The sequence below is a fragment of the Octopus sinensis genome, linkage group LG11, assembly GCF_006345805.1.
Source record: "Octopus sinensis linkage group LG11, ASM634580v1, whole genome shotgun sequence".
Taxonomy (NCBI): domain Eukaryota; kingdom Metazoa; phylum Mollusca; class Cephalopoda; order Octopoda; family Octopodidae; genus Octopus; species Octopus sinensis.
In genome coordinates, this window is record NC_043007.1 from 19183027 (window position 1) to 19205605 (window position 22579).

Genomic DNA, 22579 nt, shown 5'->3' on the forward strand with positions numbered 1-22579 from the left:
ACACTCTGTCTGGGAAACTTCAAACCTGGGTTCTCATTCCTAAGGTATTTTTCGATGTTATTATTATATATAATAATAATAACAATAATAATAATAATAACATCATCTCAATCGAAGAAGAGGGGCTTTTTCTCCGTCCGGGTTGCGGATCCGTGGAATAAGCTGCCGGACGAGATAGTGAAGATGCCGATGACCGTTCGGTTCAAAGTCTCCCTTGACCAGAAATGACCTGAACTCTTTACATGAACACCACCCTGTACATAACTCCATGTCCCCCCTACATGGCCTTGCTTTTTTGCTTTTTGAGCCCAAAAATTAACTAACTAATTAACTAACTCACTAACTAACATCGAAAAATACCTTAAGGATGAGAACCCAGGTTCAAAATTTCCCCAAGACACCTGATGAAGGCTGGAGGGTATATCAGCCGAAACGTTGTGTCAACAACAAACAAGATGAGGACAAATATCCGTCAAATGTAAATAATGTACAGAATTCCTCATCTCTTAAATACAGAACTGTAAAATCAAACTCATAAAAGTTCAGCAAAAAAAACAAAAACAAAAAGCCATACAAACCTTTAGTCTTCTTCTCTTCTCTCCGGGCCTTCAGATTCTTGAAGGCAGACATCTTGCTATCTCTCTTATCTTCTATGTTCTTACGCCGTTCCTTGCTGCGCTGGCTGGGTGTGGCAACCTGTCGCGAACTCGAGTCGGACGAAGATTTCTTCTTTCCCTTTTGGTCTTTCTTTTTTGCTTGTCGCAATTTCTTTTCTATTTCAAACCTAGAAAAACAATAATAATAATAATAATAATGATGATAATAATAATGATAATAACAATAATGATAATCATGATAGTAATAATAATAATAATAATGGTTTCAAATTTTGCCACAAGGGCAGCAATTTGGGGGGAGAGGATGAGTTGATTACATTGACCTCAGTGCGTAACTGGTACTTAATTTATCGACCTCGAAAGGATGAAAGGTTAAGTTGACCTCAGCAGAATTTGAACTCAGAACGTAGTGACAGGCAAAATACCACTAAGCATTTCATCCAGCATGCTAACGATTCTGCCAGTTCACCACCTTAATAGTAGTAGTAGTGGTGGTAGTAGTAGTAGTAGTAGTAGTAGTAGCAACAAGAGCACTCAGATAGTGCAAACCTCCACCAAGGCAACACCAATGTCCTCTCAACGATTAGCCAAAGATGACTTTTAAAATGAGAATATCTGGAATAAACTCAACTGCTCTCACAAACGAGAATACTAAGAATGAACCCGACTACTCTCAAAAATTAAGTAAAAAAAAAAAAAAAATAAATAAAATAATCCAGAATCCTTGTCCAGTACTGGATCGAGCCCAAAATCTAATCAGTTTGTGCCTGTCACGAGGCCAAACATCCCTGGAAGTTTCATCCGAATCCATCCAGTGGTTCTTGAGATATCTTCTTGTCCATGGACAAACAAATGTGACTGAAAATAATACCTCCGCCTTCGTTAAGGCGGAGGTAATGATAATAAAAATATAGGTTCAAGACCCTAAAATTGTGGGGAGAGGTGAGAGTCAATTAGACTGCGTCCAGGACTCAACAGATACTTTGTCAATTACATCAACCCCATTATTCAACTGGTATGTATCTTATCAAACCCAAAAGGATGAAAGGCAAAGCTGATCTTGGTGAGATTACAACTCAGACGGCAAGGGAACAGAACAAACACCACAAGACATTTTGCTTAACACCATGAATGTGTTCAGATGTTTCATAAAGGCAGGATGTCCCTTTTTTGTATTTGTTTGATTCATTCATTCAAAACAAATTCCACCCTTTACATCACAAATGAACAGCTACGTTAGTAATAAGAAGGCCATCCAATAGTAAAACAAACACCCTTCCACTTGCTACCATGAAAGAGTAGGAAAACTGAAGAGGTACCAATAAGATAGAAACATGCCCAGAGTTGTCTTTCGTTGTTACTTAAGTAATAAATATGTATTTTTCTCTCATATTTTCAAAGTAAGCTTTTTCAATTCTCCCTGCATTAAACATGTTAATCACTAACTTTATGCTAATTACATCATCACTGTCGCCCTATTTTCATGCTGATAAGGGTTGGACGATTTGACAGTAACCAACAGGTCAGAGGGCTGCATCAAATTCCTGGGTCTGCTTCAGCATGATTTCCATGGCTAGATGCCCTTCTTAACAGCTTTTTATGTGGCATCGCACAAGTGGGGACACCAAATAACTTGCCAAACAAGATCAATCAGCTGATGATGGGGTGCAGTATTGAGGGAGGGAGGTGGCTTTATGTCAGGTGGGTAAGGGGTTTAAGCTATGATAGAAGGGCAGGAAAAGGTGTCTTTGCAGTAGAGGAGACATATATTGCTACCCCAGTTGGAAAGAGAGAGAAGATGGTGAAGAGGTTTCAGGGTGTACGATTAAGTTACAGGAAGGTGAACATAGGCGCAGGAGTGGCTGTGTGGTAAGTAGCTTGCTAACCAACCACATGGTTCCGGGTTCAGTCCCACTGCGTGGCACCTTGGGCAAGTGTCTTCTACTATAGCCTCGGGTCGACCAAAGCCTTGTTAGTGGATTTGGTAGACGGAAACTGAAAGAAGCCCGTCGTATATATGTACATATATATATGTATGTATGTGTGTGTCTGTGTTTGTCCCCCTAGCATTGCTTGACAACCGATGCTGGTGTGTTTATGTCCCCGTTACTTAGTGGTTCGGCAAAAGAGACCGATAGAATAAGTACTGGGCTTACAAAAGAATAAGTCCCGGGGTCGAGTTGCTCGATTAAAGGCGATGCTCCAGCATGGCCGCAGCCATATGACTGAAACAAGTAAAAGAGTAAAGATTATAAGAAAAGGGGTCAGAAGGATCGAAAAGAGTGAATGAGTTGGATGGGTTGGTAAGTTTGTGAGAGTGAGAAAGAAGAGTGCCAGATGGGTAGAGATGGGGATGGAGGTAATGGTGTAGGTGTGTGGGGTGAATGGGGAATATCAGTTTGGAGGCAGGACCCATTCTGGTTTTACCAATCTTCTCTTTCATCAACATCATCATCATTTAACGTCCATTGTCCATTGTCCATGGGTTGGACAGTTTGACCAGGGGCTGGTAAGCTGAGGGGCTGCACCAGACCCCAGTCTGATTTGGCATAGTTTCTATGGCTGGATGCCCTTGTTAATGCCAACCACTCAGAGAGTGTAATAGGTGCTTTTACGTGCCACCAGCACAGGTGCCAGTTACGTGGCACCAGCGTTGCCCACATTGCCCACATTGCCTCTGTGCGGCCCAACACTCAAATGGTGCTTTTTACATGCCACCAGCATCGGTCCACATTGCCAAAATCTATGCAACAAACAGGATCTGTTTCAAAGAGTCAAAGAAGAAAAAAAAACAAATAACTACATAAACACAAAATAATAAAAAAAAATAAAGGGTATCTTTCATGAAACCCTTTTCCGTCAAACTGAACCTTGTTTTAAGAACTGCTCTTCGTTCACTGCGGTTATACAACTCCTGCTCTCGCTCTTTCTCCGTCATCTGCTCCAGTCTCTTGCGATCTTCTTCATCTCCAATCAAGTCTTCGTCGTAGCCATCAAAGAATTTGTCGTCCGATTCGGAACCAGACACTTCACTGGAATTGTGATCGGAATCGGATACCTCACCTGGCCAAGAGAGAGAGAGAGAGAGAAACATCGTTAGTGCCAAAGACTATGCTCAGATTTTTGCACACCTGTGCTAAGAGGAGAGAAACAGCAGCTGCCGGGTTCTAACCCAGTGGTTCTGAACAGGGGCTCATATGGCCCTTGGGGAGGAGGGGGTCCATGTAGCATTTTGTTGTTGAAAATTATCTGCAATAAATTGGTTTTATACTTTTACAATACACAGCGCTTGTGTGGCTCTGTGGTAAGATGCTTGCTTCCCAACCACATGGTTCCGGGTTCAGTCTCACTGCGTGGCACCTTGGGCAAGTGTCTTCTACTATAGCCATGTGAGTGGATTCGGGAGATGGAAACTGAAAGAAGCCTGCCGTATGTATTTATATATATATCATCATTTCATCATTTAATGATGATGATGATGATGATGATGATATGTATGTGTGTGTTTGTGTTTGTTCCCCCGACTGATGGTGTGTTTACATCCACGTAACTTAGCGGTTCGGCAAAAAGAGACCGATACAACAAGTACTAGGCTTCCAAAGAATAAGTTCTGGGTTCTATTTGTTTGACTAAAGGCGGTGCTCCAGCATGGCCACAGTCAAATGACTGAAACAAGTAAAAGAATACAAGAATATACTTTCACAACGCACAAAATATTTTAACAAGTTTTTTTTTCCAGGCTGCTCCTAATAATATAATGTAATACGATTTGATAACATACAAAATGTCCATTAGGGTCCATCTGAATACAATAGGAATTAAGGTAAAAAATGTAAAATACAAGATTGATTTGGCTACTATTTCTAGCACATCATGGAACTGTATAGAGATTCCTTTCTTAGCTCATCTCTAAGCTTATTGATTTAGGTTCATGTTCACAAGCAAAGTGGACAAAAGGAATTAGGCTTAGAGAAGAACTAAGAAAGGAATCACTATACAGTACCATGATGTGCTAGAAATAGTAGCCAAATCAATCTTGTATTTAAGGCAATCTTAAATAAGGAACGACACACATTGGACAACAAGATCATGGATACCTCTAACAAAAAGAAAAGAAAAGATGAGATAAGTTGGTGTACTACCAAACATATCTTTTATCTTTATCCCACACAATATCATTCTCTTTCACCATCTACCCCCATCCAACATCTCTGACTGTGTCAATCTACCCCACACACAACATCCACTGTCATCCACCCCACAGCATACCCTGACTCTCACACACCCTTCCCAATAGATTTCCACAATCTACTTAACCCTTTCGTTACCAACCTGGCTGAAACCGGCTCTGGCTCTGGGTACAAATACCTTGCTTTCATAAGTTTTGAATTAAAATCTTCCACCAAACCTTAGTCACAATTTATGCTCCGAATACTAGCTTAATGATAACTAAGTTATTTTACTAAATTCTTTGTTATATTTACAATTAATTGAAAGAAAACCAGAGCATCTCAACAGAAATATGGTAACAAAAGGGTTAAACCATGAGTGTCCATTTCCTCCTGATCGCAGACCACGCTAAGATCCTCCCCACCCATGCATATAGTGAACTTTCAGGGACTGAACCAGTGACCTGTCAACCACAGACCTACTCAATCCCAAAAAACCTCTATAGGATTGCTCCATTTGCAAGAATTAATAGCCGGATCTCACTTTAATCAAACCATTTGGAATCTATTTCTAGCAGACTGGTGCTGTAATCATTCAACAATCTTACTATAATTTTAATATAAATTAACCATTATGGTATTTTTAGGTTTACTAAATAAAAGAACACAAACAATTCCTCAGAGTTAACTGCAACAATAACATCAATACCAATTCCAAGAATTACAGAGAAACCAGGAACTGACCTTCTTCTGGCTCAGAGGCACTCTTCTCACTTGGGTCTTCACTTTCTGATGATATGGCAACAGACTTTCGGTTATTCTTCTTGGCAGCTTTAGTTTTCTTCTTACCAGCACTACTTTTGCCATCCATTGTCCACTGGCACCGAAGAATAATGGAAGATGATTAATCAACATGAAAACACCAGTTTTAGAATAAATACTCAATATTCCCTAAAAATTACCTACTTTTATTGATAGACTGATCTTAACAACTGCAATGATGGACAACTGCGGGTGATATAATTTTTAGTATAGGGGTAGATTGGTAGGACCAATGAAAAGTTAAAGAAAGGTGCATTGGATGAGGGTCAATATTAGGATTTAGGCTTTAGGAATAAACTGAGTGTTGGGGTTTAGAATTAGGGATTAAGATTAGAGTTTAGGGTTAAAATTTGAAGTTAGAGTTTCTTGTTAGAACTAAGGCTAAGGGTTTAGGTTTAAAACTGTATTTAAAAAGAAATTGAAGGATTGAAAAAAATTTGAATCTGTGTACAATATATTGCAAAATAAAAATTGCATGTGTCTAAAAACACAGATTTCTGAAAAAATATTTACACAAAAAAATTTAAATAGTCTATTTAATTCACAACTTCAAAGAATGTTTTTCTAAAGATTTTGCAATCTAGGTGCAATGATGAGTATTTCAGCTTTTATATGTAGATATATATATATTTCTGCCTTGTTTCACATCTATGTGCTCACTGTGGTATGTGTGTGTGTGTGCAGCACCACATAAAAGCATCCAGCACACACTGTAAAGTGGTTGGTATTAGGAAGGGCATTCAACCATAGAAACCATGCCAAATCAGACTGGAGTCTGGTGCAGCTAACCCCCCCCCCCCCCGCTTGCCAGCTCTGGTTACATCATCTAATCCATGCCAGCATGGACAAGAGATGTTAAATGAAATGATGTATGTATATATATATCGTAATCATCATCATCGTTTAACGTCCGCTTTCCATCTAGCATGGGTTGGACTATTTGACTGAGGGCTGGCGAACCAGATGGCTGCCCCAGACTCCAATCTGATCTGGCAGAGTTTCTACAGCTGGATGCCCTTCCTAATGCCAACCACTCCGAGAGAGTAGTGGGTGCTTTTACGTGCCACTGGCACTGGCAACGACCTCGCTTGAATGTTTTTTTTTTCACAGGTGCCGTGTTCAACACTGCATTGGTGGATAAATATTTTTATTTGGGATTTAACAAGACTACCAATGGTTTCATGCAAAGAGGGATTGTTTCCAAAATGGAGACGAGTCTCAATGTTCCCATGTGACAGGTTTGAGAATTGTGAAGAGATCCCCGCCTAACATGAAACCATTGGTAACCTTCTTAACCCACAAACTATAGGTTTCTGCAAGTGGATGCCCTTCCTAATGCCAACCACTAAACAGAGTGAAAACCATAGAACCACTGACCTGGTCAGTGCTAACATAGGCTAATCATCACATCATCTGTTGCTGCACAGGAGAAGAAGAATTTGAGAAAGAAAAGAAAAAAAAAAAAAGAAGCCCCCCCTCACCTCATCATCACTCTCTGACGTTGCTGAGGATTCGTTGTCTTCACCCCCAGCTGGGGGGGCAGCAGGAGCTGATGCTTCTGAATCTGTTCTCTTCCGTTTCCCCAACAGCTTCAGTTGCTGCAACCAAGAAAACACAAAATATTAATTTCAATCAAATAGCTATAAGCAACAGATATATATATATATATATATACATATATATATATGTGTATATATGTGTGTGTATCATCATCATCATCGTTTAACGTCCGCTTTCCGCGCTAGCACGGGTTGGACGGTTTGACCGGGTCTGGGAAGCCAGGGGCCGCACCAGGCTCCAGTCTGAATCTGGCAGAGTTTCTACGGCTGGATGCCCTTCCTAACGCCAACCACTCCGTGAGTGGATTGGGTGCTTTTTACGTGCCACCTGCACAGGGGCCGGAGGGTCCGGCATCGTCACGATCGGTTCGAGCATTTTAACGTGTCAGCGGCACATGGGCAACGAGGTCCGGGGTACTTTGGGGATCCAGGGTACTTTGGGGATCCGGGGTACTTAGAATGAGTAGGGGGTATGTGGAATTGCTGCAGAAAGCAGCCCGGGTCTTTGTAGTCACAGCATTTATCATCACTGAGTAACGTAATTAGGTAGAGGAAAGAATACAGATATTCTAGAGTTGAGTTGGGGAGGGGGAGGTCCAGTTGAGGCGGGTAATATAGGAGGGGCACCAGTGGGGAAGGTTGGGGAAGGAGGAACGATGGCAGGAAGGGTTGGTGTAGGTTCCTAAGAAATAAAGACATTCGTTATCGTCACTGAGTAACGTTATTAGGTAGAGGAAAGAATACAGATATTCGAGAGTTGAGTTGGGGAGAGGGGAGAGGGGGGGGGTCCAGTTGAGGCGGGTAATATAGGGGAGCAACCAGTGGGGAAGGTTGGGGTAAGGAGGAACGATGGCAGGAAGGGTTGGTGTAGGTTCCTAAGAAATAAAGACATTCGTTATCGTCACTGAGTAACGTTATTAGGTAGAGGAAAGAATACAGATATTCGAGAGTTGAGTTGGGGAGAGGGGGGTCCAGTTGAGGCGGGTAATATAGGGGAGCAACCAGTGGGGAAGGTTGGGGTAAGGAGGAGAACGATGGCAGGAAGGGTTGGTGTAGGTTCCTAAGAAATAAAAACATAGGATATTACGAGGCGGGAGGGTGCTAAAGGGGATAGTCGGAATGAGGCAGTGTCAGGAGGAAGCATAAGATCGGTGGGCAGTTGATGAGCTATGGCGCTAGCAGCTTGTCTTTTCACAGTGAAAGCATATGAGGAGAAGGGTGGGTGGTAGGGGGGGGAGGAGGAGGGAGTAGGGCGTACCCGGTGTAGATGAGTAAGGCGTATCCGGTGTAGATGGTGAGGACAGGGTATACTGGTATTGGTGGTGGGAGGTGAGGAACAGTGTTCACCGGTATTGGTGGTGGGGGTGAGAACAGTGTTCATCGGTATTGGTGGTGGGGGTGGGGGGGCGGGCGCACCGCCAATGGCTGAAAGATGGGAAGAGATGGGAAGAGATGGGAAGAGATAGGATTACGGCTTGAGGTAGCCTGGCCTAAGGTTAAATTTTGTAGAGAGAGAGATAGAAAGATAAATCAAGTTATGGCGAAGGCTTGAAAGTAGCCTAAAAGGTTAAATTTTCGTAACAATGTATGAAGAAACGTAGTAACAACGAATAAAATAGTAAGATAAATTTTTAAGAACTTGCTGCGGACATCGAACGGGAGTTGAAATTGAATTGGGAATTTAAATTATAGAATCGTAATGGTGAGAGGAGGAAAAAAGACCGCCAATGGCTGAAAGATGGGAAGAGATGGGAAGAGATAGGATTACGGCTTGAGGTAGCCTGGCCTAAGGTTAAATTTTGTAGAGAGAGAGATAGAAAGATAAATCAAGTTATGGCGAAGGCTTGAAAGTAGCCTAAAAGGTTAAATTTTCGTAACAATGTATGAAGAAACGTAGTAACAACGAATAAAATAGTAAGATAAATTTTTAAGAACTTGCTGCGGACATCGAACGGGAGTTGAAATTGAATTGGGAATTTAAATTATAGAATCGTAATGGTGAGAGGAGGAAAAAAGACCGCCAATGGCTGAAAGATGGGAAGAGATGGGAAGAAGAGATAGGATTACGGCTTGAGGTAGCCTGGCCTAAGGTTAAATTTTGTAGAGAGAGAGATAGAAAGATAAATCAAGTTATGGCGAGGCTTGAAAGTAGCCTAAAAGGTTAAATTTTCGTAACAATGTATGAAGAAACGTAGTAACAACGAATAAAATAGTAAGATAAATTTTTAAGAACTTGCTGCGGACATCGAACGGGAGTTGAAATTGAATTGGGAATTTAAATTATAGAATCGTAATGGTGAGAGGAGGAAAAAAGACCGCCAATGGCTGAAAGATGGGAAGAGATGGGAAGAGATAGGATTACGGCTTGAGGTAGCCTGGCCTAAGGTTAAATTTTGTAGAGAGAGAGATAGAAAGATAAATCAAGTTATGGCGAAGGCTTGAAAGTAGCCTAAAAGGTTAAATTTTCGTAACAATGTATGAAGAAACGTAGTAACAACGAATAAAATAGTAAGATAATTTTTAAGAACTTGCTGCGGACATCGAACGGGAGTTGAAATTGAATTGGGAATTTAAATTATAGAATCGTAATGGTGAGAGGAGGAAAAAGACCGCCAATGGCTGAAAGATGGGAAGAGATGGGAAGAGATAGGATTACGGCTTGAGGTAGCCTGGCCTAAGGTTAAATTTTGTAGAGAGAGAGATAGAAAGATAAATCAAGTTATGGCGAAGGCTTGAAAGTAGCCTAAAAGGTTAAATTTTCGTAACAATGTATGAAGAAACGTAGTAACAACGAATATAAATAGTAAGATAAATTTTTAAGAACTTGCTGCGGACATCGAACGGGAGTTGAAATTGAATTGGGAATTTAAATTATAGAATCGTGAGTGAGAGGAGGAAAAAAGACCGCCAATGGCTGAAAGATGGGAAGAGATGGGAAGAGATAGGATTACGGCTTGAGGTAGCCTGGCCTAAGGTTAAATTTTGTAGAGAGAGAGATAGAAAGATAAATCAAGTTATGGCGAAGGCTTGAAAGTAGCCTAAAAGGTTAAATTTTCGTAACAATGTAAGATGAAGAAACGTAGTAACAACGAATAAAATAGTAAGATAAATTTTTAAGAACTTGCTGCGGACATCGAACGGGAGTTGAAATTGAATTGGGAATTTAAATTATAGAATCGTAATGGTGTGAGAGAGGAGGAAAAAAGACCGCCAATGGCTGAAAGATGGGAAGAGATGGGAAGAGATAGGATTACGGCTTGAGGTAGCCTGGCCTAAGGTTAAATTTTGTAGAGAGAGAGATAGAAAGATAAATCAAGTTATGGCGAAGGCTTGAAAGTAGCCTAAAAGGTTAAATTTTCGTAACAATGTATGAAGAAACGTAGTAACAACGAATAAAATAGTAAGATAAATTTTTAAGAACTTGCTGCGGACATCGAACGGGAGTTGAAATTGAATTGGGAATTTAAATTATAGAATCGTAATGGTGAGAGGAGGAAAAAAGACCGCCAATGGCTGAAAGATGGGAAGAGATGGGAAGAGATGGGAAGAGATAGGATTACGGCTTGAGGTAGCCTGGCCTAAGGTTAAATTTTGTAGAGAGAGAGATAGAAAGATAAATCAAGTTATGGCGAAGGCTTGAAAGTAGCCTAAAAGGTTAAATTTTCGTAACAATGTATGAAGAAACGTAGTAACAACGAATAAAATAGTAAGATAAATTTTTAAGAACTTGCTGCGGACATCGATATATATAATTATATACGGTATATATATATATATATATAATATATATATTATAATTATATACGTATATATATATATATATATATATGTGTGTGTATATATATATATATAAATTAAATTGGAGATGAAACCACAATTAGGCAAATCAAACAATGAAAAACATAAACCAAAACATAGAAATAAAAATAATTAATATTATATACAAAATATATAAAATTTAATAATTTAAATTTAAAATTAAAATTATTAATTAGCAGTTGAGGGAACCTGTGGAAGAGGCAGACCCAGGAAAACCTGGGACGAGGTGGTGAAGCACGACCTTCGAACTTTAGGTCTCACTGAGGAAATGACTAGAGACCGAGTCCTCTGGAAGTGTGCTGTGCGCGAGAAGACCCGGCAGGACAAGTGAGTCCATAACCCGTGGCCTTCTACATGGGATGGAGCCAGCCTACGTATGCATACCTTCCCTTCTTGGGACACAAAACTCTACTTGTGAAGACGTGATGAGGCAAGTGAGGATCAGAATCGAAATCGATCAATGGAAATTGCAGATGTGTTACAAGTGCCGGTGGCATGTAAGAGAACCTTCCGTTTCGCGACCGTTGCCAGCACCGCCCCGTTTCGTGTCCGTGGCACATAAAAAGCACCATCCGTTCGTGGCCGTTTGCCAGCTCTGTCTGGCACCTGTGCGGATGGCACGTAAAAAGCACCCACTACACTCTCGGAGTGGTTGGCGTTAGGAAGGGCATCCAGCCGTAGAAACACTGCCAGATTTGACTGGGCCTGATGAAGCCTTCTGGCTTCACAGACCCCAGTAGAACCGTCCAACCCATGCTAGCATGGAAAACGGACGCTAAACGATGATGATGATGATGAATTTATATTTATAAAAAATTTTTTAATTTAATTTTTTTTTAATTTATAAAAAAAAAATTTATAAATATAAATATAAATTAATACTTTAATAATTTAATTTTTATTTATACTGTGAAATTAGATTTAATCCTAAATCTAATTTTTTCTGTAAGTTTGGATTTACTCCCTCATATTATGATTATATATATATATATACACACATATATATACACACACATATATAGGCAAGTGAAATCAAAATCAAAATTGCTGACATGGTCGTTGACAGTACCAGAGAGAGAGGCTCTGTGTTTCTTTCAATTAATTTTAAATATAACAAAGAATTTAGTAAAATAACTTAGTTATCATTCAGCTAGTGTTAGGAACATAAATTGTGACTAAGGTTTGGTGGAAGATTTTAAATCAAAACTTATGAAATCAAGACATTTGTACTCAGAGCCACAGGCAGTTTCAACTGGGTTGGTATTGAAAGGGTTAAACACATCTCTACATTTAGGCATTTGCACATTAGAAGCATTTGGAAGGGTAGGGATTGAAGGAAATTTAGGCTATTATTTCTAGCATATAGAGTGATCACATTGAGGTCTCCTTTTATGTCTTCTGCTGATTATTTTCCTTCTTAACCCTTTCGTTACTGTATTTATTTTGAGATGCTCTGAGTTTCTTTCAATTAATTTTAACTATAACTAAGAATTTAGTAAAATAACTTGGTTATCATTCAGCTAGTGTTAGGAACATAAATTGTGACTAAAGTTTGGTGGAAGATTTTAATTCAAAACTTGTGAAAACAAGACATTTGTACTCAGAACCAGAGCCGGTTTCAACCAGGTTGGTATCAAAAGGGTTAAGCTAGTGTTAGGAACATAAATTGTGACTAAGGTTTGGTGGAAGATTTTAATTCAAAACTTATAAAAACAAGATATTTGTACTCAGAACCAGAGCTGGTTTCAGCCGGGTTGGTAACGTAAGGGTTAAGCTAGTGTTAGGAACATAAATTGTGACTAAGGTTTGGTGGAAGATTTTAATTCAAAACTTATGAAAACAAGACATTTGTACTACAGAGCCAGAGGCGGTTTCAGCCGGGTTGGTAACGAAAGGGTTAATTCATGTTGCTCTAGTTCAGTGGTTTTCAACCAGGGTTCCGCCAGTACAGTCCAGGGGCTCCGCAAGAAGTTACAAAACTGCTAAAATCGGCAGTAATTTTTAATTCTCCTGTGCAGATATGTGTGCATAAGACTATTAAATTATTGCACAGGGGTTCCTCGAGCCAGTGGAATGTTTCCTTGGGGTTCCACTCCAGCAAAAAGTTTGAAAAGCACTGCTCTAGTCAACTCAGCTGGCAAAATAATGTGTAGTACTTGTATTTCAAAGGCCAGCCATGACAAATTCCATGTTACGCTGAATCTTCCTGAGAACTACATTAAGGGCACATGTGTCTGTGGAGCGCTCAGCCACTTACGCATTAACTTCAAAAGCAGGCTATTGCATTGGTCAGGTCAACTGGAACCCCTGTCATCATAACCGATGCAGGGCCAGTTTTATCTAAATGATATGGTCTTGTGAACAGTGTATGGCCACAGATGAAACACCTTTGAATGTAAATTTGCTTTGTGAGGGCTGAACTTGGGTAAATAACAACAGCAATAAACAGTCATAAAGAAAAAAGAAAGAGGAAATATCTCAGAGTTAACAAGGAAGTCTCATGGTCGTTTAGCTTGCTAGAAATAACAGCCAAATCTCCAGACTGAACCTGAAGTCACATGGTTGCAAAGTGAGCTTACTAAAGCCCCCAGACCAGTTAATGCCTTGAGTGTATTTGGTAGACAGATATTGAATGGAAGCCCATCGTGAGTGTGTCTTTGTGTTTGTCACCCACCACTTGACAACTGGTGTTGGTTTGTTTACATCCACCATAACTTTGCAGTTGAGTAAAGAACAGACTGATGGAATAAGTACCAGATTTTAAAAGAATAAGGGACTGATTTGTTTGACTAAATCAGTGGTTCCCAAACTTTTGGGGGCTGCTTCCCCCTTGACACCCAGACCACATTCCTAGTGCCCTCATCCCCAACTAACCATCACAATCATAGACCTCTTTCTGAAGCAAATTCAAAGCAACTGTATTTCACAAATAAAACTTAACCTAATGACCCCATCAGAGAAGACCCAGCAAATAAAGTGAGTTCAGAGCTGTAACCTACACCAGTGTTGCATACCAGCCGACTCAAAAAGTACCCTTGGATTGTAGGGTGACATGCCTTGCTTGAGGAGACCTATTGAGTCAAGTACATCAACATCAAGATGAAATCAAATGGAAATTGTAGTTGTGGTCCCCGTGCCAGTGGCATGTAACAAGCACCATCTGATCATGGTTCATGCCAGCCCTTTCTGGTCCCTGTGCCAGTGGAACATAAAAGCACCCACTACACTCTCAGAGTGGTTGGTGTTAGGAAGGGCATCCAGCTGTAGAAACATTGCCAGATCAGACTGGTGCCTGATACAGTCTCCTGGCTTTCCAGGTCCCTATCGAACCGTCCAACCCATGCCAGCATGGAAAACAGACGTTAAACGATGATGATGATGATATATATAATAAGGGTATTGAATGATTACAACACCAGTCTGCTAGAAACAGACCCTAAATGGTCTCTGAACCACTTAGATTATTACTCTATAGACCATTGTTACTTCCTAGACCATTTGGGACCTATTTCTAGCAGACTGGTGTTGTAATCATTTAGCACCCTTATTATAATTTTAATATAAATTAACCATTACGGTATTTTTAGTATACTCGCCACTGATAAATCATTAAATAATGATTTTATCCTAATTAAGTATATATGTGTATGCATGTATGTATGTGTGTGTGTATATATATATAGGCGCAGGAGTGGCTGTGTGGTAAGTAGCTTGCTTATGAAACACATGGTTCCAGGTTCAGTCCCACTGTGTGGCACCTTGGGTAAGTGTCTTCTACTATAGCCTCGGGCCGACCAAAGCCTTGTGAGTGGATTTGGTAGACAGAAACTGAAAGAAGCCCGTCGTATATATATATGTGTGTATGTGCATGTTTGTGTGTCTGTGTTTGTCCCCCAACATCACTTGACAACCGATGCTGGTGTGTTTACGTCCCCGTAACTTAGCGGTTCGGCAAAAAGGGACCGATAAAATAAGTACTAGGCTTACAAAAAATAAGTCCTGGGGTAGATTTGATTGACTAAAGGCGGTGCTCCAGCATGGCCACAGTCACATGACTGAAACAAGTAAAAGAGTAAGAGTATATATCAATTATAATAAGGGTGCTGAATGACTACAACACCAGTCTGCTAGAAATAGACCCCAAATGGTCTATGAACCACTTAGATCATTACTCCACTACACAAGGTTGTAAACGAGGAAAATAGACAGCGACAATTTATTAAATAAATTTGGATAATCCTAAATCTATAGATTTCATGGCTTGGGTTATTAAGAAGCGTTTCTGATCATCACTGGTGACATACTGAATGTAAATAAAGGAAAAATTTACATTACAACCTTGTGTGGTGGAGTAATAATCTAAGTGGTTCCTAGACCATTTGGGACCTATTTCTAGCAGACTGGTGTTGTAATCATACAACACCTTTATTATCATTTTTATATAAATTAACCATTATGGTATTTTTAGTATGCTTTATTAAATAATGATTTTATCCTAATTACGTATGTATATATATATATATATATATATATATACTCTTTTACTTGTTTCAGTCATTTGACTGCGGCCATGCTGGAGCACTGCCTTTAATCGAGAAACTCAACCCCAGGACTTATTCTTTTGTAAGCCCAGTACTTATTCTATCGGTCTCTTTCGCCGAACCGCTAAGTAACGGGGACATAAACACACCAGCATCGGTTGTCAAGCAATGCCAGGGGGACAAACACAGATACACACACACATGTATATATATATACATATATACGACGGGCTTCTTTCAGTTTCCGTCTACCAAATCCACTCACAAGGCTTTGGTCGGCCCGAGACTATAGTAGAAGACACTTGCCCAAGGTGTCACGCAGTGGGACTGAACCCGGAACCATGTGGTTGGTAGACTAGGTACTTACCACACAGCCACTCCTTATATATTCTTTTATTCTTTCTTTTACTTGTTTCAGTCAGTTGACTGCGGCCATGCTGGGGCACCACCTTTAGTCGAACAAATCAACCCCCAGAACTTATTCTTTGTAAGCCTAGTACTTAATTTAGCGCTCACTTTTGCCAAACTGCTAAAACAATTACAGAGACCTTATCTTCGTGGCTGGTGATTTCAATGGACATGTCAAATGTCCTCCATAGTGTACAGGGGGCCATGGAATTGGTTCTGAAAATGAGGAGGGAACAAGGCTGCTGAAGTTCTGTGATGTGACTGACTTAATCTGCAATACCAACATCAGTAAACTAGCCAGTCACCTGATAACCTATAAATCCAGTGACCACGCAAACCAGATTGACCACGTTCTCACGAAAAAGTGAGATTCGTGATTCGTGGTTGCTCATAAATGCAAAGACGTCCCCTGGTGAAGAATGCACCCCTCAGCATAGATTAGTCATCAATGATTTCAGATTTCAGGTAAGAAGGATTCTAAGAAGCAAGCCAGTTTGGAAAAAAAGGACCTGAAAGCTGAAGAATCCTCTGAATAGGCAGAGATTTAGAGATGTCCTAACTGAAGAATTTAAGGAGAAAGAGGAAGAATTACAAAAATGTAAGATAGGGGATAACTGGAAGTTTCTACAAGACAACTTATTGAGAGCCACAGACCAAATTTGAGGCTGGTACAAAGTCCCAACCAGGCCTAGGGTGACATGGTGGTGGAACAGTAACAGTGTAGTTGACAAGGCCATTAGAGTAAAGAAGCAGTACTGGAAGAGTGGTAGTAGCAAGAAGGGAAGCTAGGAACAGGTATACTCAGCCACAGGGGAAGCAGAAAGGAAGAAGTTTGCCAATGTTCTGCAGCGTAAGGACTAGCAGCTTGAAGTGTTTCGGTTTGCAAAACAGTGAAGATCAAAATCAAAATCGTAATCTATCAACATCAATGGAATTTGTAGCTGTGATACCAGTGCTGGTGGCACGTAAGAGAACCATCCAAACGTGGCCGTAGTCAGCGCCGCCTGACTGGCCTGCGTGCCGGTGGCATGTAAAAAGCACCATCCGACCATGGCCATTGTATGGTCCCCGTGCCGGTGGCACGTAAAAAGCACCATCCGATCGTGGCTGTCTGCCAGCCCCGTCTGGCACCTGTGCCGGTGGCACGTAAAAAGCACCTACACTCATGGAATGGTTGGCGTTAGGAAGGGCATCCAGCTGTAGAAACACTGCCAGATCAGACTGGGCCTGGTGCAGCCTTCTGGCTTCCCGGACCCCAGTTGAACCGTCCAACCCATACTAGCATGGAAAGCGGACGTTAAATGATGATGATGATGATGTGCCAGGGAAAATTGTGATGTTGGAGAGAAGTGCATTCGCATGGATGATGGTGCACTTGCAGTTGGTGACTCTGCAAAGAAAGAGTCTTGAAGTGCCACAACAAAAGGCTGCTAAATGTGGAAAACTCGTGGCAGAAGGAGAGCCTGCCTTAAGTGGGTCCAAGAGAAAGACCAGCAATCCGAATAGACAGTCGTGAGGTAGACAAAGCCATGAAGGATATGAAGATGGAGAAAGCCCCCAGGCCATCATGAATAACCACTGATATGCTTAAAATGGCAGTATGGGTTATGGTATAGTCACCCGTATAGTTAATCAGATTGTACACAAAGGAGTCATGCCCAATGACTTGTGTAACAGCACCATAGTCAACTGTTACAAAGGTAAAGGTGATGCCTTAGATAGAAATAATTACAGAGGTATGAAATTGTTGGTTCAGGTGATGAAAGTTAAGGAGAGGGTCATAGCCCAACTAATTAGTGAGAGAGTTAGCCTAGATGAGATGCAGTTAATTTTGTACCAGGGAGAAGCACCACTGATGATATATTTCTGGTAAGACAGCTGCAGGTGAAATACATAGCCAAAAATAAACCCCTGTACTTGGCTTTTGTTGACACAGAGAAAGCCTTCGATAGAGTAACCTGCTCCCTTATCTGGAGGTCACTATGGAAATAGGGATAGAGGAGTGGCTGGTGAGAGGTGTAGAAGCCATGTACAGGGCTGCTGTTCATAAGGTAAGGGTTGGCAACAAGAATAGTAATGAATTCAGTTCATCAAGGGCCAGTCCTTAACCCCCTTTTGTGCATCATAGTCCTTCAGGCAATAACAGAGGAAATATAAGTTGGGCTGCCCCTGGGAGCTCCTTTATGCTGATGACTTTGTTCTTATAGTTGAATCACTACTGGAACTGGAGACAAAAATTTCAGGAGTGGAAGCAAGGTCTAGAATCAAAGGGCCCTAGAGTTAATTTAGCAAAAACCAAAGTAGGAAAGCAGCCAAATCACAAATCCCTTCAGGGTAGATGGCCCTGCTTGACATGAAAAAAAAAGTGTAGGTAGAGACCCCATAAGGTGTACCTGGTGGAAGCTATGGATACATAAGATGTGAAGTAATATCAAAAGAAGGTTAACAGGGAAAATAGTCTTTGTGTGTGGCAGATGCATAGGTACAAAAAACACTAGAAATATACAGAAAACAGACTCCATCAAATGCCAAGGTAATACCTAGAAGTAGATGATAGCATTCGTTACCCAGGTGACCAAGTCAGCAGTGGAGATGAATGCTCTGAGAGTATAGCTGCTAGAATAGGCTGAGCAAAGTTGAGAGAGCTCCTACCTTTGTTGACAACAAATAGGGTCTCTCTCTCAGAGTGAAAGGCAGATTGTATGATGCCTGTGTGCAAATAACCATGCCACATGGCAGTGAAACATGAGCTGTGACTGCAGAGGACATGTGATGGCTTGACAGAAAGAAATACAGTATACTCCACTGGATGAACAATGTCAGTGTGCATGTAAGACAGAGTGTGTCTTGAGAGAAAATTTTGGGCATAAGAGGCAGAAGATGTGGTGTGCAAGAGAGACGAATGCACCGGTATGGTTATGTGATGTGTATGGACAAGGACAGCTGTGTAACGAAGAGCCAATTTCTGTGGAGGGAAACTGGGGTAGCGGTAGACCCAGGAAGACATGAGATGAGGTGACGAAACATGATCTTTGAATGTCAGGTCTCACGGCGGGAATGGCAAGTGACCATGAACTTTGGCAATTTGCGGCGCTTGGGAAGACTCGTCAAACCACATGAAATTGTAGTAGTTGCCAGTGACTCGTAAAAGCACCGGTGCTGATGACAGATAAAAGGCACCCACTACACTCTCAGAGTGGACATTAAATGATGCATGGTATATTATCAGCAATGCTACATGGTAGTGAGACATGGGCCATGAATGCAGAAGATGTGCAAAGGTTAGAGAGGAATGAGGCTAGTATGTTCCATTGAATGCATAATGTAAGGGTACATGTTTGAGTGAGAAGTGAGGCATCAGAGGAATTAGATGCAGTGTGCAAGAGAGAAGACTGCGCTGGTTTGGTCATGTGATGTGGAGGGATGAGGACAGCTCCATAATGATGTGCTGATCTCTTAAAATAGGGGAGACCCAGGAGGACATGGAACAAAGTACTGAAGGACGACCTCAGGATGCTAAACCTTTCAGATGAGATGACAAAAGACCAGGGTGCCTGGTGCCTTAATGTACTCAATTAGACCCGCACACCACAGCAGGTGATGATAAGGCTGTCCTCCCCCATCGCCTCCCAGTGAAGATGATTCGTCTGCAAGAGTCTTGTGCCAGTGCCACATAGAAGGGCTCATGTGGGCCCACATAAAAGCACTCAGTACACAATGTAAAGTCATCGGCATTAGGAAAGGCATCCAGCCATAGTTTGCTGTTTGTTCCTTCTTGAGCCACGCCTGGCTCATAAGGGCCAGTTTCCCGGTTTCCTTGGCGTATAGGTTTCCCCACCTGGACGGGACACCGGTCCATCGCAGGTGAGCTGCAAGATGCAGGAGGAAAGAGTGAGAGGAAGTTGTGGCTAAAGAGTCAGCAGAAGTTTGCTATTACCTTCTGCCGGAGCCGTGTGGAGCTTAGGTTTTTTGCTCATAAACACACACATCGCCCGGTCTGAGATTCGAACCCACGATCCCTCGACTGCGAGTCCGCTGCTCTAACCACTGGGCCATGTGCCTCCACATCCAGCCATAGAAATCATGCCAAATCAGACTGGAACCTGGTACAGCTCTCTGACCTACCAGTTCCAGTCAAACCGTCTAACCAATGCCAGCATGGAAAGCAGACGTTAAATGATGATGATGATCAAAATATATTTTGGCTGCCATTTCTAGCCAGTCAAGTGACAGTTTCTTTGTCATACATTTTCTTCTCACACTATGTGTATATACCATGGGAAACGTGTATATAATTATTCAACAGACAAGTATCATTATTTATACACATACATATAGAGTGGACACATGTAGCAAGGACCAACATGATTGTGGTACCTACCAGAAATAGCAGTGAAATCGCCTTCAAACCACACCCTATTGTCTTAAATAACGACTGATATATACAGGGGACAATGCAGTCCCTTAATATGCAAAAAGAGAAGGGTTGGCCACCAAGGCCGGCTTAAGGTACTGGCAACTCGGGCAGTTACCCAGAGATACTTTATGCTAAGGGATGCAACAAAGCCAAGGAGATTTCCACAACCGGCAGTTTGTGCACGCCGAAGTTCAGCTTACCCGGGGCACCAGCAACCCTGGGGCCGGCCCTATTGGCCATCAGTGGATTGCTCTTGATCGCGGGTCTGCTTGTTTAAGTGTGACCGTGGTCACAACAACAACAGCAACACGTGCGATATACACATGTACATAGCTAGGCCAGGCTGGTGTCTAACTCTGGAAGCGAACCCGTGTAACAACTGATGCGGTGGTGGTGATCTCAACATGGCATTAGAAGGTATCATTGGGCGATTGAGTAATTTCGGAGGATAGGACTCCGCCACACACAGCCATTCCACTCACGACATCAGTATAACGAAAACGAAACACAGACAGCAACAAACCGCCTTTAGATTTGAAATGCAACTAAGATTAGAATGTAAATGAGATATTTAGCTGAGTGCTTTTAAGCTCTCTGTTCAAATTCCGCCAAAGGTCGACGTAATCTTTCTATCCTCTGGAACCCGACAAAAGAAAAAACAGAAACCAGTCAAGTGCTGGAATTGAACAAATTGATATCTTTCCTCCAGTTCGAGATACTGTGTTTTATATATCAGAAATCGATAACGATTTTATAACACGATGCAGGATCGAACCCGGTAGAGCGGGAATAATTTTATCAAAAGCACCGATTTGATACAGAGGCTGAAGTATGACGAGGGAATTTCCCATGCTTACATGATATAAAATCGATAATGAAAATACCTGTACATTGTTCAACTACATAACAAAATAAGCTTATAGTCCAGAGAGAAAAGGTATGTGGACAGACATGTGGTTAATTTGACATGGGTAGTGTGTGCGCGTATATATGTACATGCATCTACACACCCCAAAATACTATCTACATATATAAAGAGATATATAAAAAAAATTCACGAATCTTTTTGTACAATACACATTTATTGGTGAGGGTAAAGAATACGCACATCCGGGGTTTAAGGGTTAGGGTTACGCCGAAAACGGGTGGTGTGCGTATTCTTTACCTCCGCCCATTTATTATATATTCTCGTGTGTGTGTGATTTAACACAAGCACTCTTAAATATAACGATAGATAGATAAATAGATAGATAGTTAGATAAAGTGGAAAGATAGACAGAGACAGATAAGTGAATAGATAGATAGAGAGAGACAGACAGACGGATAGAAAGATAGACAGACGCATAGATGGATGGATGGATGGATGGATGGATAGATAGATGGATGGACGGAGAGAGAGATAGACAGATAGATGGGTGGGTGGATAGATAGATAGATGGATGGATGGATAGACAGACAGACAGATAGCTAGATAGATAGATAGACGGATAGATAGATAGATAGATAGATAGATAGACAGACAGACTCATGGATGGATGGATAGATAGACAGACGCATATACAGATGGATGGATGGATAGATAGGTAGATGGATAGATAGATAGATAGATAGATAGATAGATAGATAGATAGATAGATAGATAGATAGATAGATAGATAGATAGATAGATAGATAGATAGATAGATAGATAGATAGATAGATAGATAGATAGCTGGATGGATGGACAGACAGATAGATGGACATTCAAAGTGAGATAGTTTGAATTGAACTTACCTCATCAAAATTATCATCACTGTCCGAATCACTATCCGATTCTATAACAATCTTCCTTTTGGACATGATGGGTGCTTTTGTTGTGGTTTTTGCTGTTTTCACTTTATTCAATGAAGTTCGTAGCACGTTTCGTAAATAACCACCAAGGTGTCTTTCTCTCTCTCTCTCTTCAATAATATCTTGTTATTATTTAACCGTAATTGTAGCTTCATAGGCTTATCCTTTCATTGTGCTGATGACGATGATGATGGTATTCATCATTATTATTATTATAAACCAGGGGTGATTTCTTCTGATTCATAATATATGTTGTAATGTTTATTGTTGATGTTATTGTGAATTGTCTTTCATTGAGTTTTTTGTTATTCTTTTTAAATAAGATCTACCGTTGAGGTATATAATGGGGGGTTTTCTTTATATATATATAATTATAAACACTCACACAGAATCCACA

General features: G+C 41.0%; 1 protein-coding gene across 1 annotated transcript in view; it reads right to left on the reverse strand.

The window, feature by feature from the left end:
- Positions 1-22579, reverse strand: part of LOC115217453 (RNA polymerase-associated protein RTF1 homolog) — a 40712-nt gene that overhangs the window by 17936 nt on the left and 197 nt on the right. The window contains exons 1-5 of the mRNA XM_029787155.2: positions 22126-22579; positions 7090-7206; positions 5531-5663; positions 3488-3680; positions 579-784 (exon numbers count right to left, since the gene is read on the reverse strand). The exon at positions 22126-22579 is cut by the window's right edge and continues 197 nt beyond it. Of these exons, the coding sequence (XP_029643015.1) occupies positions 579-784; positions 3488-3680; positions 5531-5663; positions 7090-7206; positions 22126-22191 (715 nt within the window). The 5' untranslated portion in view covers positions 22192-22579. The remainder of the gene's footprint in view (positions 1-578; positions 785-3487; positions 3681-5530; positions 5664-7089; positions 7207-22125) is intronic.